General features: G+C 43.3%; 1 protein-coding gene across 4 annotated transcripts; it reads right to left on the bottom strand.

Annotated features, from left to right (window-relative positions):
* On the bottom strand, positions 1,302-9,992 carry LOC110401833 (potassium channel subfamily K member 16-like). Of its 4 annotated transcripts, none has more exons than XM_021403338.1 (5): positions 9,632-9,992; positions 7,505-7,625; positions 5,014-5,180; positions 3,317-3,485; positions 1,302-2,268 (listed from the first exon to the last, which is right to left on the bottom strand). In XM_021403338.1, the coding sequence occupies exons 1-5, from the start codon at positions 9,986-9,988 to the stop codon at positions 1,943-1,945; spliced, it is 1,140 nt and encodes a 379-aa protein (XP_021259013.1). In that variant the 5' UTR covers positions 9,989-9,992; the 3' UTR covers positions 1,302-1,942. The 4 variants fall into 4 exon arrangements, with proteins under 4 accessions (XP_021259013.1, XP_021259015.1, XP_021259014.1 ...); XM_021403340.1 differs by having other exon boundaries at positions 3,392-3,485; XM_021403339.1 differs by having other exon boundaries at positions 3,317-3,482.

Here is a 14,649-nt window from a genome sequence, read left to right as displayed (position 1 = left end):
CCATCCTGGAAGGAACAACAAGAGGCCATGCAGTGTGGCCATCACAGCTCAAGGCAGGATCACCTCTCTCTGAACTAGCCCTCATGGTATCTCTATTAGATTGAGGATGGAGTTAATGGTCCCCGCAGGAAGGACTGGGAAAAGACAGTAGAGAAGAAATCATGCTTTGAAAAGAATAACTTGAGCCAAGCCTTGTTGAGAGAACATGGGGAGATGATGAGATCCTCGTCATCTGTCTGTTTTCTCTGCCCGGCCAGGGTGTTGTACTGTGACAGCAACGGCTTGCACAGGGACTGCTGCATGCTGAGACAGCCTGCCCTGATTTTGGGCAGTTCTTGTTCCTGCTGCCTCAGAAAGGCTTCCTGAGAAGGAGAGATGTTAGATTAGAAGTTAGCCTTGAGGCTAACACTGGGAAATAATTTGTGGAGGGAAAGAAAGTACATATTTGGTTGGGTCTACATGCCAGATCTTGAACCAGCAGGGTTGTTTTGGCAAGAACTGTGGTTTTGTTTGACTGAAAATGATATGAGTTCAAGGCTGATTGCATCTTTATGGCCTAAATTGCATTACAGCTGTAATTTATTCTCCCTTTTGTACAGGAATAGCTCTGGCAAGAGTTGGTTTTGCTGTAACTAACACCCGGAGGGTTAGCCGAGTACAATTATTCACTGCCTGGCAAAACAGAAACTCGGGATCATGAAAACCTGTGAAGCAACAGGTTCAGCACCAGCAAAGGGAAGCAAGCACCCGGTGTGCTGAACCTATGGACTGCCTTGGGAGGGTCTTGTGGGTGCTGATATGAGTTCAGCATTTGAGCAGGTTTGCAGACTTTGAAATACACATTACCCCACTTCTTGCTTGGATGGCATGGGAGCCACCAGCTTCTGGAAGAGAGACTGCAAAAAATTCATGGTAGGGTTTTTCTGTACTCTTGACATACACAAGGCCCCTGAAGTATAGATCAACCCTTTGAATGTCAGGATCTTCACCCAGGAATAGCCTGAATGGCAGTACATCTAAAACACCATGCTCAGGTTTGTCATCCTTTTCTACCTGGTTGAAGAAATGGCAGTGCCTATACAACATTAGCACCTGGAAAGCTACTTTAGCACAGCACAGTAGGATTGCTTTTAAATGACATCATAGCACTTGTGGAACACAAACATAGAAGCAAGGCTCTGATGCAGTGAGGACTCCTCCATTCAAACAAGTTTCTGATCTTGTAAAGTCCTTATGAAGCAAAATCATCATAAAATTAGAACTTATAAGTTCATCAGAAAGGTTTTTCAAAGCCGCAGGGATAAAAAGTGAAATTGCCTTTATTCATCTTAGCATAAATCAGGAAAAGGTAGAATTAATCATTTCTAATACAGCTATCCTTTTTCTAACCCTGTTCATCAGTCTCTGAAGTGAGCCTAGGTCTTGTCCTTCAAACATGTCTTTCAGATCATGCCAGTCTATCCTATATGATGTCTCAAGTCAGGCATCTATCGTGTTATATACCCTTATTTCTTCTTCTTCCAAAGGTACTGGTACTATGCAGTGACTCAGAAAAGTTTGTACGTGTCAGTTCCAAGAAGAGATGTGATTCTTTTTTGCAAGCAGTAAGCAAGCTCTACCATGCCCCCTCTTTGCATTTTCATGGAAGCATCTTAAAGAAGCCTCACAAAATAAGTGCATTTGTAATGTTTTAGCACAATATGGCTGCAAACTGCAGAGCAAACTTCACATCATTAATATTGTGTTTCTGGGTAACTAAAAGTTTTGAGTTCTGAAAGGTCATATTTCAGCAAAAAAAGTGGGATAAATTTTATTTCCATGGGAATTTCTTTAGAATAATGCACTAACAAATTTCCAATGAAGAATTAAATCTCCATGTTATAGAATACAGCCAATATTTTTGGCTGTCAGAAAACACATTTTTTTTCATTTTTCTGCTTGATCAGAAACTGCTGCTACTAACTCCATTTTTCTGTGCATCCTCTGCTGCCGATGACTCCATTTTCTGGGCATCCCCTTCACCACGTGGTGGTATCAGTTCTTCTTCCGGAATAAACTGAACAGGCCAGCACCTTCTTGGTTGGCTTGCTGCATTATCCTCACCCACCTTTCCAATTTGATGAAGGTCCTTGACAATTATTTTTTCAGTATCTTCTAGAACCGTTGTCAATAGATTAAACAGGAGAGCAATCCAGGCAAGTCCAAAAAGAATCCAAATGGCCACAAGTGTTCGGTAGTAGGAAAAATAAATCCTGCCAGGTTGTTTACCTGCAGGTAGGGGGAGAGAAAGGAGAAGAAAATTAACAAGTTAAACTGGCCTTGCCTGTGTAAAACAGGCAAGCCAAATGGACTCATTAATGTCTTTTACACTGAGTACTTCAAGGTGACTTTCATTGTGATGGAATACTACAATATACAATATATAAAATACTACAGCAATACTACAGGTCAGAGGAAAACATGCTCTAGGTTCAGGCTTAGTCAGTCTCTTGTGGCTTCAAGTTTATATATGTTAGCACACACAATGGTCTCTCAAAAAGTTATACTGTGATTGGTGTGGATTAGCATCCAAGCAAGTTATTTGGATTCTGTAAAATGTGATTATGACCTAATAGATAATTGCTCTAAATTAGAGATATGCTTAATTGAAACTACAATTCCTTCTTTACTTTTGAATGGATTCAGGAGCATCCTGCATTAAAAAAGTAGATGACTGATGAGAACTCACTACCTGCCAAGAACTCCTAAGCTCTAACTTGGGAAGATAGAGCGAATCCAGTGGTGCATAAGGATACTAAGGAAGGCTGCTCTTAAAGTGACATATCTATTTAAGATCCAATTCTCATAGATTGAGTAGATTTTCCCGCTGTCCTGCGACTACAGTTTCTACCTCTTGGGTTTGTGTAAAATGATGTCTTCTGAAACATGATCACTTATTTCTTTACTGGATGCTCTGAAACATAAGTCTTAGGTGGCCAAAGCAGGGATATGTGTCTTGTATGGCAGTCACAAACAATTCCCTTCTCATATATGCAAATTCCTAGGTTCCTTGAATTCTCCCCTTCCCTCCCCAAAATATTTGGCTTCTTTGCACCACAAAGCACCCCATTTCATTACATTTAGACACTCTGTGCTTTTATCAGCTCATGCAATCCTAGAGAGATAAGTATTTTCCCCAAAACTACACAAAGCAAAGACTGGTCAAAGACTAGACGGAAGATTTGTCTCCACATTGGTGACCTGTGCAGTCAACCTATGGTAATTAAAGTTGCAACTCTGGTGCTTTGCTGCACCTCCTCTCTGAAATCAACCTTACCTACTACGTAATCTCCAAAGCCAATGGTGCTGAGGGTGATAAACGCAAAGTAAATTCCTTCACTGTAGGACCAACCTTCTGTTATCTGGAAGAAGAGTGACGGCAAGCACAGAAACACTAGGATCCCAGTCACAAGGAAGAACAGAAGGGTCAGAAATTTGATCTTCTTCTGAAAAAGAAACAAATTATAGTCATGATTTAACACACTAGAAGGCCGTATATAATCTTTGGTATTCAAAATGGGTGACCATCTAGGAATACCTACTGTAATCACCGTGCCTTGCCCTGAAACAGGGAGAAGCTATGCATTATAGGTGCTCCATATCCATAGTAACCCTGAGAGATGTAGTCTTTTTTTCTGATTTTATTAGCCTTTAATGACCATGAGTATGGGAGGAATTCCCCATGACTTTTACCAGAATTAGACCATTTCCAATTTACACCAAATGACTTCATTTTTAGTTATTTTTCAGATATTCAGGTATTGCATCCCAAGAACACTCAACTTCGCCTTGGAAAATAGATATTTAAAGAAATAATTTACATCATTTCCAATGTCATTTACATTATCTCTGTAGACTGTTGACTTTATTTCTTATTGCATCAGTGCCACAACTTGAATCCTACCCAGTGGATAAGTGACTACAAGAAGACCCTTAACAAACAAACTCCTGATGAAGAAGTGTCTAGCCAGTGACTTTTGAACCATCCTACCACCAAGCAGCTATGAAGAAACCTTGGCTGGATAAAAAGACTTGTCAGACATTAAGATTTTTCAACCAGATTCATATAGTTTAGATACAGAATTTTACAAGTCCAGACTGTCTGGAAATGAATGGCAACTGTTCGATATTTTCTCATGCCTTCATGTATTGTGCTTGTGCTAGAGCCTACATCTAATCTAGCCTTATGTTCTACTTGAGTTTGCCAGACACAGGAGAATATTTAAGTTTGATCAGGGTTGTCTGTAGCATTCATACCTAATCCTGAAAGAGATTTACCGTAGGACACACAGAAAAGCTATTCTCACTTCATCAGAAACATTGAGAGAATGTGAGAAGCTCCAAATAACCTGGGGTATAACCAGCCAAGAGATACCATGCCTCTAGCCCCCTACAACTGCCTCCTCACCTTTCAGTAACTGGGCCCAAATGGGCAACTTGAGCCTGAATTTTCCTTGCTGTAAAAGTCAAAGGTGGAAAGGGATTGAAGGAGTGCATAATGAATACGGAGGGGTGACATGTTAGGCACTGAGCCAGCATCTACTGAAACTCCTACAGCTCAGCTACTTCACAACTCATCTTCTCTCAAGATGAGATGCTTAATCTCTATCTCTGAACTGCCAGTAAAGAGAGGCAGGTACTTCCCTAGAATGTTAGCTCCTGAGATAAGTTATCTGGAGAAGTGGAACAAAGCACCTGCTTTCTCTCTCTCTCTTTCTCACCCCATTGATTGCTGAAGTGGGCTTAGACATGCTGTTTAGAAGAGTAGGCAAAGTGTATCCCCCTCTCTGAAAACCTCCTCTAGTTGCCTTGTCTGCTTAGCTCTGCAGGGGAAGAATATTTCTTTCCCTCTTCTAGCACAGTGCCCAAGACAGCAAGAGAACAAATGTAACAGAGGATAATGCCAGGATATATCTTGGGGGAAAAAAAAGCCTAGAAACGAGCATGTCACTGTGGCTAAGTAAAACCAATTACCTTTCTCATTCCTTTTTCGTACAGGAATTTCCCCAGCTTTTTACACAGCAGTGAGAGGATCTTACCAACACGGTGCAGAAAAACAATATTCAGAGGGATCCCAAAGAGAGCAAAAAAGACACAGAAGATCTGGCCCCCAGCAGTTTTAGGACGTAGTGTGCCATAACCTATGAAAAAAGATGTGTCAGAGGGGATATTCCAGAGAGCTGGAGCAATCCATGGCCACATTCACACATAGCCAAGCCACTGTTTCCAGAAGATGTGGCTAGCACTTCTCCACCCACGTACGTTCACTTTTCTCTGACAAAACTAGTAAGCAGAAGTGATTCATCCTGGATGTTCTGGGTGATGCAGAGAGTGCTGTTCTCACAACCTAGCCTTAATGGGAATGAAAGGATAATCTAAAAGCAGTTATGGAAAACACGCATTTCCTGTGACAAATACATGGGAAGACAAAAACCAGAAGGCTGGGGACCTGGAAGATGTCAAGTCTAGAGTCTCAGGCTGTTTCTCATGCCAGAAGCACACAATCTGCCTCGTTGATATGCCTGTGTGTTAGTGACCTCCATGGCTGAATGCCAGTAGGTTGGTATGTCCAGATAATGACTCCAGTCCTAGAGACAGTGTAGGGTGCATTACAATAGCTTGCACTAATTAACCCAGACCTCACTAGTGGTCAATTTATTCATGCCAGAGAGATATTTTTCTTAAAATCCTATTAAAAGAGGATTTAGATAAGTAATGGAACAACAGCTGCAGAACTCCAAACATGTCCTTTAATGGACTGGAGATTTTGCTGCTCTTAGACCCCATGAGGTATATCTTCAAGTGCAAATGTTCTGTACTTTGTGTATACCCTTATTTTATCCTTACCATGAGAAAAAGCACTTTCCAGAGCACAGTTCAACTCAGACATCCATTACTTGGAAAACTGCATGTTTTCCTTTGGGGAGATGACAAACAAAACAGCTGAGTGATTTATTGGCTGCTAGGACTCAGATGCTTGAGCTGTCTTGTGCTTCCTGTTGCACAAATACTGCATTTTCATGACAGCAAAACCAAGATGGGTGAAGATGAGTAGATGTACCTCATTAACAGATCTCTGCAGTAAGGGGGCAGAGAAACAAGCAAATGGTACTTTTCCTTGGACAGCCTTTCTCACTCAGTGGGGAAACAAATTTGACAGGAAGCAACTCTTTTGCTTGGCAGAGAAATGCCACAGTGAAAAAACTACAATAATACAGGTAGTGGCAAGGAATGGATTGGCTAGTAGCAGTGTGCTGACAAACTAGGGTAGCTTTATTAATATGTAAATATTGCTGTTTCCATGAAATGTTTGTCTTTGCTGTGATAGGTCAGGAGACTTTCAGAGTACTCAGCACTTTTCTATAATAAAATGACCTCTTCAGTATTGATGGAGTCTGAATTATAACTGCAGTGCTAAGGAGCAAAAAAAAAATAAAAATAAAAATCAGTAAGATTTGATTTTCAGTTCAAGTTCTTTGGTGGTATTTGGACAATGTTATCAACAGGGGAAAGCAATCCTTCTTTCCCCTCCCCTGATTCCCCTAGAGACTTTTTCTGTGTTATACTAAAAGAGTTCCAGCTGATCAGTGAAGACTACTGGAAAGCACTTTACTCAAGGCTCTACATCCTCTTTCTTCTGTAGCAAGAAGTCTCCATGTGGGTTCATGCGATACCAACCCACCTGCCACAATGCTGGGGCACTACAGGGACCCAAGACATGTCACATTTAAAGGTCACTGGTGCACTGTGCTTAGGGTGTAGTGGGAGAGGGCTCAGCTTGTGAAAACGTACATTTAACCCTCATTGCATGGCAGCGTGAAGCAGCAGATAAAAGCATGGATCTTATGCTCAAATTTTGCAAGCCTCTGCTTTTTGCAATGCATATTTGAGGGAAAGGGAGAGACAGGCAGGGGCAAGCAGCCCCAGGGATGGTCAGAACAGCTTGAAGGAGCAGTGTAAAAATCTTAGAAATTGGCTTGTCCTCTTCTCATTTCTTCCTCCTGGCTTATGGCTAATCCAGTACATTCACTAAGAGCTCAACAGAGGTTACTGAAGATGGTGCCCAAGCCCCAGAAAAGTTCACTGATTTCCTACCATTCTTTTATGCTTTACATCGCTCCCAGATTTAAGGCCTGTTTGGCCATAGAATAAAGATCAGGAAAGTCAAATCTTCTACCCACAACTGGCAGCAGAGCCAAGATTTTAACTGATGGCTTGAAAAGGAGAAACAAGTGGGGGAAAAAAATCAAAATGAAAGACCTTTGGTATTTTAAAACTCAAAGTAATGCACAAAGATTTGGGCATTGGTGAGGTCACAGGACCATGTCAGTAGTTGCTTCCCATCCAAGCCAATAAAGGACTGGACTTTCTATCCTTGAAAGTATTACCTGTTTAGGTCCTAGTAAGCAGACATAAGCATCACACACACACACACACACAAAAATACAGAAATCATACAACCTACCTATTGTGGAGACCACTGTGCCTGCAAAAAAGAAGGAGTTACTGAAATCCCAGTTGCTGTTTTCAGTCTGTGATTCATTTCCAACAGGATATACTCCATTCTGAATCGCTACAGTCAGGTTCTGGAAGGGAAGGCATTTTTTCTTTTTAATCTACACAACTGCTTTTCTCAAGTCTTTGCTGGACAAACACTACAGATTAAGACAACTGCTGCTCCTTTCATACGAACACCACTCACACCGTTGCTGCCAAGGTTAGCTGGCAGTCAGCCAGCAGTTTTGAAAGTTTGTCTTTTGCCCTGCAGTTAGGTTGAGTGCTCTTATGGCTTTTAGGAGAACTTGTTTGCTTCAATGTGAAGTGCAGCCCCTACAAAGACCTTGATTCTTCCAGGTTAAGTACTTGAGGAAAAAAAAAAAAAAAGATCGACAGAAGACACAGTAGAACAAAGCAGCCCACTGATTTAACTGGTGGGGTGCGTGGTTTTGAGATTTTAGTGGTGCAGCTGGGATCTAATTGCTCACCTGTATGCAGACATCAGTGAGTTGCAGCCAGGTACATGTGACACACACAAATGCAAATTTTAAGGCTGTAGTCTCATTAGTGTTACATATTTAAATCCAGATAAAGACACTGGTTTGCAAAGCATTAATACTGATGCAACTACAATCAGAATCCAGCCTGACACGTACACCATTCTGCAAAGGGCATGCATGAACCACATGCACAATATTGACAGTGCAGCATCTGAGATGGGGTTCAATAAGCATCTGTTTGAGAACGTTTGGGTTGAGACTGGGGCAGGGCGTTATCTCCCAAGCCCTTCCAGCCCTATCATCCGTAACTCTATGCATTTTCAGTCTCCTTCCTTCTGTGGATTTTATTCTAAATGATGCTGATTTTTCTGAGGCTTAAAAAAACAAGAATAACAAGAAGAAAAACCCCAGTGTCCAACTGGCCCTGCCTCAGCAAACAGAGGACATTCATCCAGACATCTGGAATGCAGACTGGTTTCTACAGAAACAGCAGAAACAAAATCCAAAGCTGAGCACCAGCAAAGACAAGACATTAGATGGAATAAACTGCACCAGGAAGGTTTTACCTCCTCCTCCCTCACCATTTTACTAGAGTCCCAGAAAGTCAAGGCTAACATAAATCACTTGGCAGCCCTTGCACAAGGATTTCATTGTCTTGAAACAGTTCTTTTATTTTTTTTCTTCTCCCCCACCCATTTCCCCCCTCCAAAAGAAAAATAAAAAAAAATAAAAAATCCTCAATAAAGGGGATGCATGCATATGTGAACTCTGGGCTGAGCCACTGTTTGCATTATTAGAAATAGTTGTTCCTCCCCTTCTCTCATCCTCAAAACATGCTCATTAAGTGCTCCATTACTTTCCCATACAGACATGCTTACTGCAAGGCTATTTGCTATCCCTGTTTTCTTTCTACTGTAGCAGGTGCAGCTAGGAAATATCTACAATAGAGAGAGAAATGTAGTCACTCTCAGTTTCCCATGCTGTGACCAGAAACTCTTTTCTCTTGACTGCACTGCCTGTTTAACTTCTGCAGCATAGAATCATAGAACAGCTTTAGTTGAAAGGGACTTCAAGGATCATCAAGTTCTAACTCCCAGCATCTTCTAGAAATAAAGCCTGACTATACTATGCTTCTTGTAGTAATTGAAGCATCTTTATTTTCCTCCAACAGATTATTCCAGACCTCGCTCTATTATTCTCTTGCGCTGTCTGTGGCACCGCTGTGTGTGGCAACCATCTCCATTATTTTCAGACAGCCTCATTTTTCCTGCTGTGCCACCCACTGGAGATGAGCATAGCCCCACTGAAAGATGTACCAGCAGGAGGCAAGAACCCAGAGAATTGGGCCATCTTGGAGCGGGGGGTGTTAATAGCTGACACACGTTTTATCATGCCACATGAATTTGTATTTCTATACACATCAGTATGATCTGCCTCCTTAACCCAGGCAACAGGCTTGGGGATTGCAAAAGTCATCCATGTGAACACACCAGCAGGAACACAGAGAGAGTTATCTTTGTAGCAAGGCTGAGTAAGAAATAACATCTGATGGGGAAATGGGCAGGAGAAAGGGCTTCCACAGGGCTGGCACCCACCTTCATAAACTGCTCCATCTCTGCCACTGTGAGGTGAGTGAAATTCTGCAGAAAAGCCTCCTTCATCTGAGCAGCTGCCATTTTCTGCTGCTTTTCAGCAGTCCTCTCCAGCGCCTGGAACACGGCTGCACCCACCAGCAAGTAGAGGAAGTAGCCACCCACCAGCAAACCTGTCTGCAGCTTGCCACTGCACATGGCCCTCGGCAGGACACGGCAAGGGACAGGGGGCGAGAGGTGGCAACTGGTAAATCCCACAAACTCCTGCGGAGCCTCCCCTAGGCAGGAAGAGCACTCCCAACTGGTATTTCCACTGGGATCTTGCGCTGACAGGGACAGCGAGCGGTCAGATGCACTCATGGGGAGGCTGGGACTTTAAAAAAAAAAAAAAAAAAAAGCAAACGAACAAAATAAAACAAAGACAACAACAACAAAAAAACTTTCCACTCTCTGGGCTGCATGCTGTTTAGGGATTTCCTCTTGTCTGTGAAACTCTGGCTTGCTGAGTTCTCAGGAAAAATGAGTCAGGATGTGAGAAGCTGGCAGGTGGCCATCTCCTCCTGCTCCAGGAACACTCACCAGAGGCTCTGGGAACAGGTGAGGACAGTCCACAAGGGTCCATACAGGGGCTTCCTTGGAAAAAAAAACACTGTTTTCCCTTCTCTGCCTCCGACTAACTCCTAGAACTGTATCCCAGGGCAGGTCCCAGTGCCCACAAAGACCCTTCTTGCTGTGTTCAGGGGCAGCATCAGGCAAATTCAGCTGGACTGCTCTCCTGCAATTCACTAATCTGCTTGAAGGCCAGGAAAGGATCATACAGACCTGCAAAGAGCAAACTAGCAGGATCAGGGATGTCCTTGAGGTCAGGGCTGATACCTGGAAGAGCCAACAGGAGCTTAGAATCATAGAAACGTTTGAGTTGGAAGGACCCTAAAAGGCCATCTGGTTCCACTCCCTGCAATGAACAGGGACACCCACAGCTCCATCAGGTGCTCAGAACCAGTCCAGTCTGACCTTGAGTGTCTCCAGGAACAGGGCATCCCCCACCTCTCTGGGCAACGTGTGCCAGTGCCTCACCACCCTTACTGTAAAAAATTTATTCCTTATATCCAATCTAAATCTCCCCTCTTTTAGCTTGAAATCATTTCCCTTTGTCCTGTGATAACAGACCCTGCTGAAGAGCCTGTCCCCTTCTTTCTTATACCCCCTTTCATGAAATTCAGCAAAGATCAGTGCAAAGTCATGCTCCAAGGAAAGTGGAACCCCTTGCAAGGATACGGGATTAACTGTGGAGCAACTGAGGAAAAGGACATGAGGATCCAGAGAGGCTGTGCAATCTCCATTTCTGGGTTTTCTATGACCCAGCTGGATAAAATCCTGAGCAACCTGGTCTGATTGCAGAGCTGATGTAGTTTTGAGCAAAACGTTGGACCTGCCAAAGTCACTTCTCACCTGAATTATCCCATGATCCTCCAATGTCAAGAAAAAATTACAGAAAAGTCATACAGGAATCAGCATATAGAAGAAAATGCAGAGGCTTGGAGACTGGCTTCACAGAGCTGGTAAGAAGCGGGAGATGGCTCCACTCTGTGAAGCACAGGTTGTCCTTTCACACATAAATCTGTTTTACCTCCGAGGAAAACAGGAAAACTGTGAATGAAGGTAAGTAGCTCTGCAATACCTTAAAAATGTAAAGATTTTCATTACAGTTACTGGAAAAGGGGTTGTAGAAACAGGATATGTTGCACTTCCTTCCATTTCTTTTGAAGCTACTGTGTTGAAGGTGTGTTTCTTCCCCAGATTTCATCTGCTTCTATACAAATAAGAGCACCTGGAGCTTTACCTGTTCATGTCTCTCAGGCTCCCAGCTCTGTGAGATGAGAGAAACACCATTACATATGCAAATACAGTATTTCATTGCCTGCAGACTGCAGACATGCAGATAACAGAGAAGGATTCTTTCCTCAGTACGATGGAAGGAAAAACGTAAATCTCATGGAAGATGCTGAGAGTTTTGAATTCAGTTGCAATTGTTTAATCAGGGTGGGTAAGGTGTCAGGGAACCATGTCTTTCTCATGCTCTCTCCCGTTTATTGGTTTGGTAGTTCCTCATTTTTATTTTGGACTCTCAATATGATCGTGGCTGTTTTTTGGAGACAGCTCAATTTGTAGACAATTTGTCTACTTCCTAGCATAGAAGGCAACTTCTCTGCCCCTCTGCTCTGCCTATCTCATCTAAAGAGCTTTCAACCCTCAATGTTAGTGTCCCAGTTGTATAATTTGTCCCAGCATGTTTTCATGATAGCAATTAGATCATAGTTTTCTAATTGCACTGTGGCTTCCAGCTCTTCTTGCTTATTTCCAAGTCAGCTTGCATTGGTGTAAAGGCACTTCAGCTGGGCCATCAGCCATGTTATGTTCTTGGAGGAGTCCTCCTGAATTCCTCAAGGAAAAATCGGAGGTTTCCCCCTTCTGATTCCTAAAGTGACAGCGTTCCCTGGCTCTTCTCTGTCACTCAGAAGTACCCCTTCCCTCACTGAATCTACATTAAAGCTCTGCTGATTGATCCAACCAGCTTTCAGCCCAGAATGTTCTTGCTCCATCTATTCAGTTGCATCCCATCCAGTGTCAACATGCCTGGTCTCTCAAAAGTGCATCCTCAAACATGGAACCAAAAACTTTGAGTGTGACACCACCCACACACCAATCATTCAACTAATCTGTTCTCCTCCTTCTACCTGGGTCCCAGGCTCCAAATGGGAGGACAGAGAACGCTCCCCATACTCCCAAAACCTTCAACATCCTTCCAAGGAACACAGAGTCTCTTTTAATATTTGAAATTTCCTTGTTGCAACCTCATGTGGCCCAACTTGAAGAAGCAGGAGTGGATAGTAGTCCCCTGGCTTTAGAAGACCCAGTAGCCTCTTCTTAATGTCCTGAATGTGGATCTCCAGCAGGCAGCAAACCTCTGCAGAGTGATTGACAAATGGGTTCCTCAGTGCCTCCCAGTGAGGAGTCCTCAGTTACTAACTCCCTTTGCCTGTTTTTGGTGGCATTGATTCTAATTTGGGTCCTTGCTTGGAGCAACTTAATGTGGTTGTCCCTTCCTGGGTCTGAATCATTACCCATGCCCTCACCTCTTTCCAACCCCAGGCCCTTGTATCTGTTGCTTAGGGGCACTACAAGAGGAGACTCTTCCTTCTGCTCTGAGCAGGGACATAGGTCCAGTTTCCCTTGTCTTGTGTGTTTCTGTGGTCTGTCTCCTCAAAGTTGCAATCTAGTTTAGTTTCCTCCTCTTGCAGGGACTTAAGACAGGCCTGGCATTCTGCCCATGTCACTGCACGATACTATGCATCAATCTCTACCTCTCTAATTTCTGAATACTATGCAGCCTGCTGATTTCCTCATGCAGTTCAGCCATTTGCTTGAAAAGTTCATCAAGCAGAGCACATTGCACGCATGACATCCCCCTCTGCCTTCAGGCCTTAAGCCCTCCCTGCGCGAACTACCACACCATGGCCAAACTGATCTGCCACATTCTGATCATTGCACTCCTGGTCACTCTCCATCCCTGGGGCTGACTTTGTACGTGTTAGGGTGTTATGTCGCACCACTTCAGAACGTGCCTGCACTGGAACTGATTGCCTCGGAGAATACAGCACGTTTACTATTTGTGCAGGCTGACTGACAGCTCTGGATTGAGCTTAAGTACAGTGAGGCTGAAATGGGCTCCTGGGCCATTGGCAGGGTGAGTGGAAGCCCTGAAGGGACTGGCCAGGGCCCTGGTAATTATGAAGGCTGCATGTCTGTTAAGGTAGTTAATATCTTTTGTTCCAATACCAGGACAGACCAGTGACGCAGTTATGGGACTAGGGAAAGAGAAGTGATGCAGACTTCTCACAACTGCATTATTTACACAGTCCATTGCAGGGAAATCCATGCAGGAAGATCCGGTGGTAATAGAGGGCAGGGAGCATTTCCTGTCTGGGACACAAAGTGCTGGGACAACCCTACTGCAGTCCTGCTCTTGCTCCCTCCTGATCCCATCATCCCCATGGTGCAATCATGTCCTTTTTCTACATGTGACATTAGTTATCTTGCTGTAACATCATGCATTCAGTGTCCTCCGGCTGATTATAGTCTGAAATGACTATGTTGTGGTCATTTATTGAAAAACAAATTTCAGTGATGGGAAAATTTGGACACAAACGGAAAACAATTGGTGTGGAAGAGACAGAGAAAACATCCAATCTCCATTTTATCTTAGGTTTCCCAACATAACAAGATTACGTGAGAGAAGCTCTACTAGCTTTGCACAGCATGGAAGAACTGGATGCATTCTGCTAATATCTCACTGCACATGGGAAAAAGTAAGGTCTTATAAAGCCCTCTGAAAATTACAGCTGTTTTGAGGTGATTACTGTTGAACAGCTACCAAATCTTTGCCCATATATAAGCAAGAATTTCCAATGGAAGTGACCAAAACACACTTTAGAGTTCTGTTCCAACGAGGGTGTTAGACCAGCACACCTTATAAAAGCGTCATGGAGATTATGAGCGGACGTTTTGGGTCAGAGACGTCTCAAAAGCTTTCTTAAACCCTGTTGCATGTGTGAAGTCTCCCTCATAAAGGTGGTGCAGATCTGAACTCCTGAGTCCACGGATGGTATCATTGCGACACTTGCCATGAGGGCAACACGTAGCCGATACTCTTGCATCAGAATAGCAGGAAAATAGAATGAGACATGGAAGTCAGCCCTGGAAATTATGCCTGAGTTGGCAGTATTCCACATAAGGGTGCAACATTCCATTTCCACATATGCCATGGGAGTATGGCCTTTTGGCTTGCCTGGCCACATGGAGTGAAGAGGAGCTGTCTTGGGCCGCACAGAAAACACACAGGTAATGTCGATCAGTAACAGATTTTATATACATACATATATATATATGTTTTGTTAAAAGGTAATAAACAGCAACAAAAACACAAAACTAGTGGTATATGTGACCTTGTTTAAGTGAAA

The sequence above is a fragment of the Numida meleagris genome, chromosome 6 (genome assembly GCF_002078875.1).
Source record: "Numida meleagris isolate 19003 breed g44 Domestic line chromosome 6, NumMel1.0, whole genome shotgun sequence".
In the NCBI taxonomy this organism is placed as follows: domain Eukaryota; kingdom Metazoa; phylum Chordata; class Aves; order Galliformes; family Numididae; genus Numida; species Numida meleagris.
This window is presented reverse-complemented; position numbering and strand designations above follow the sequence as displayed.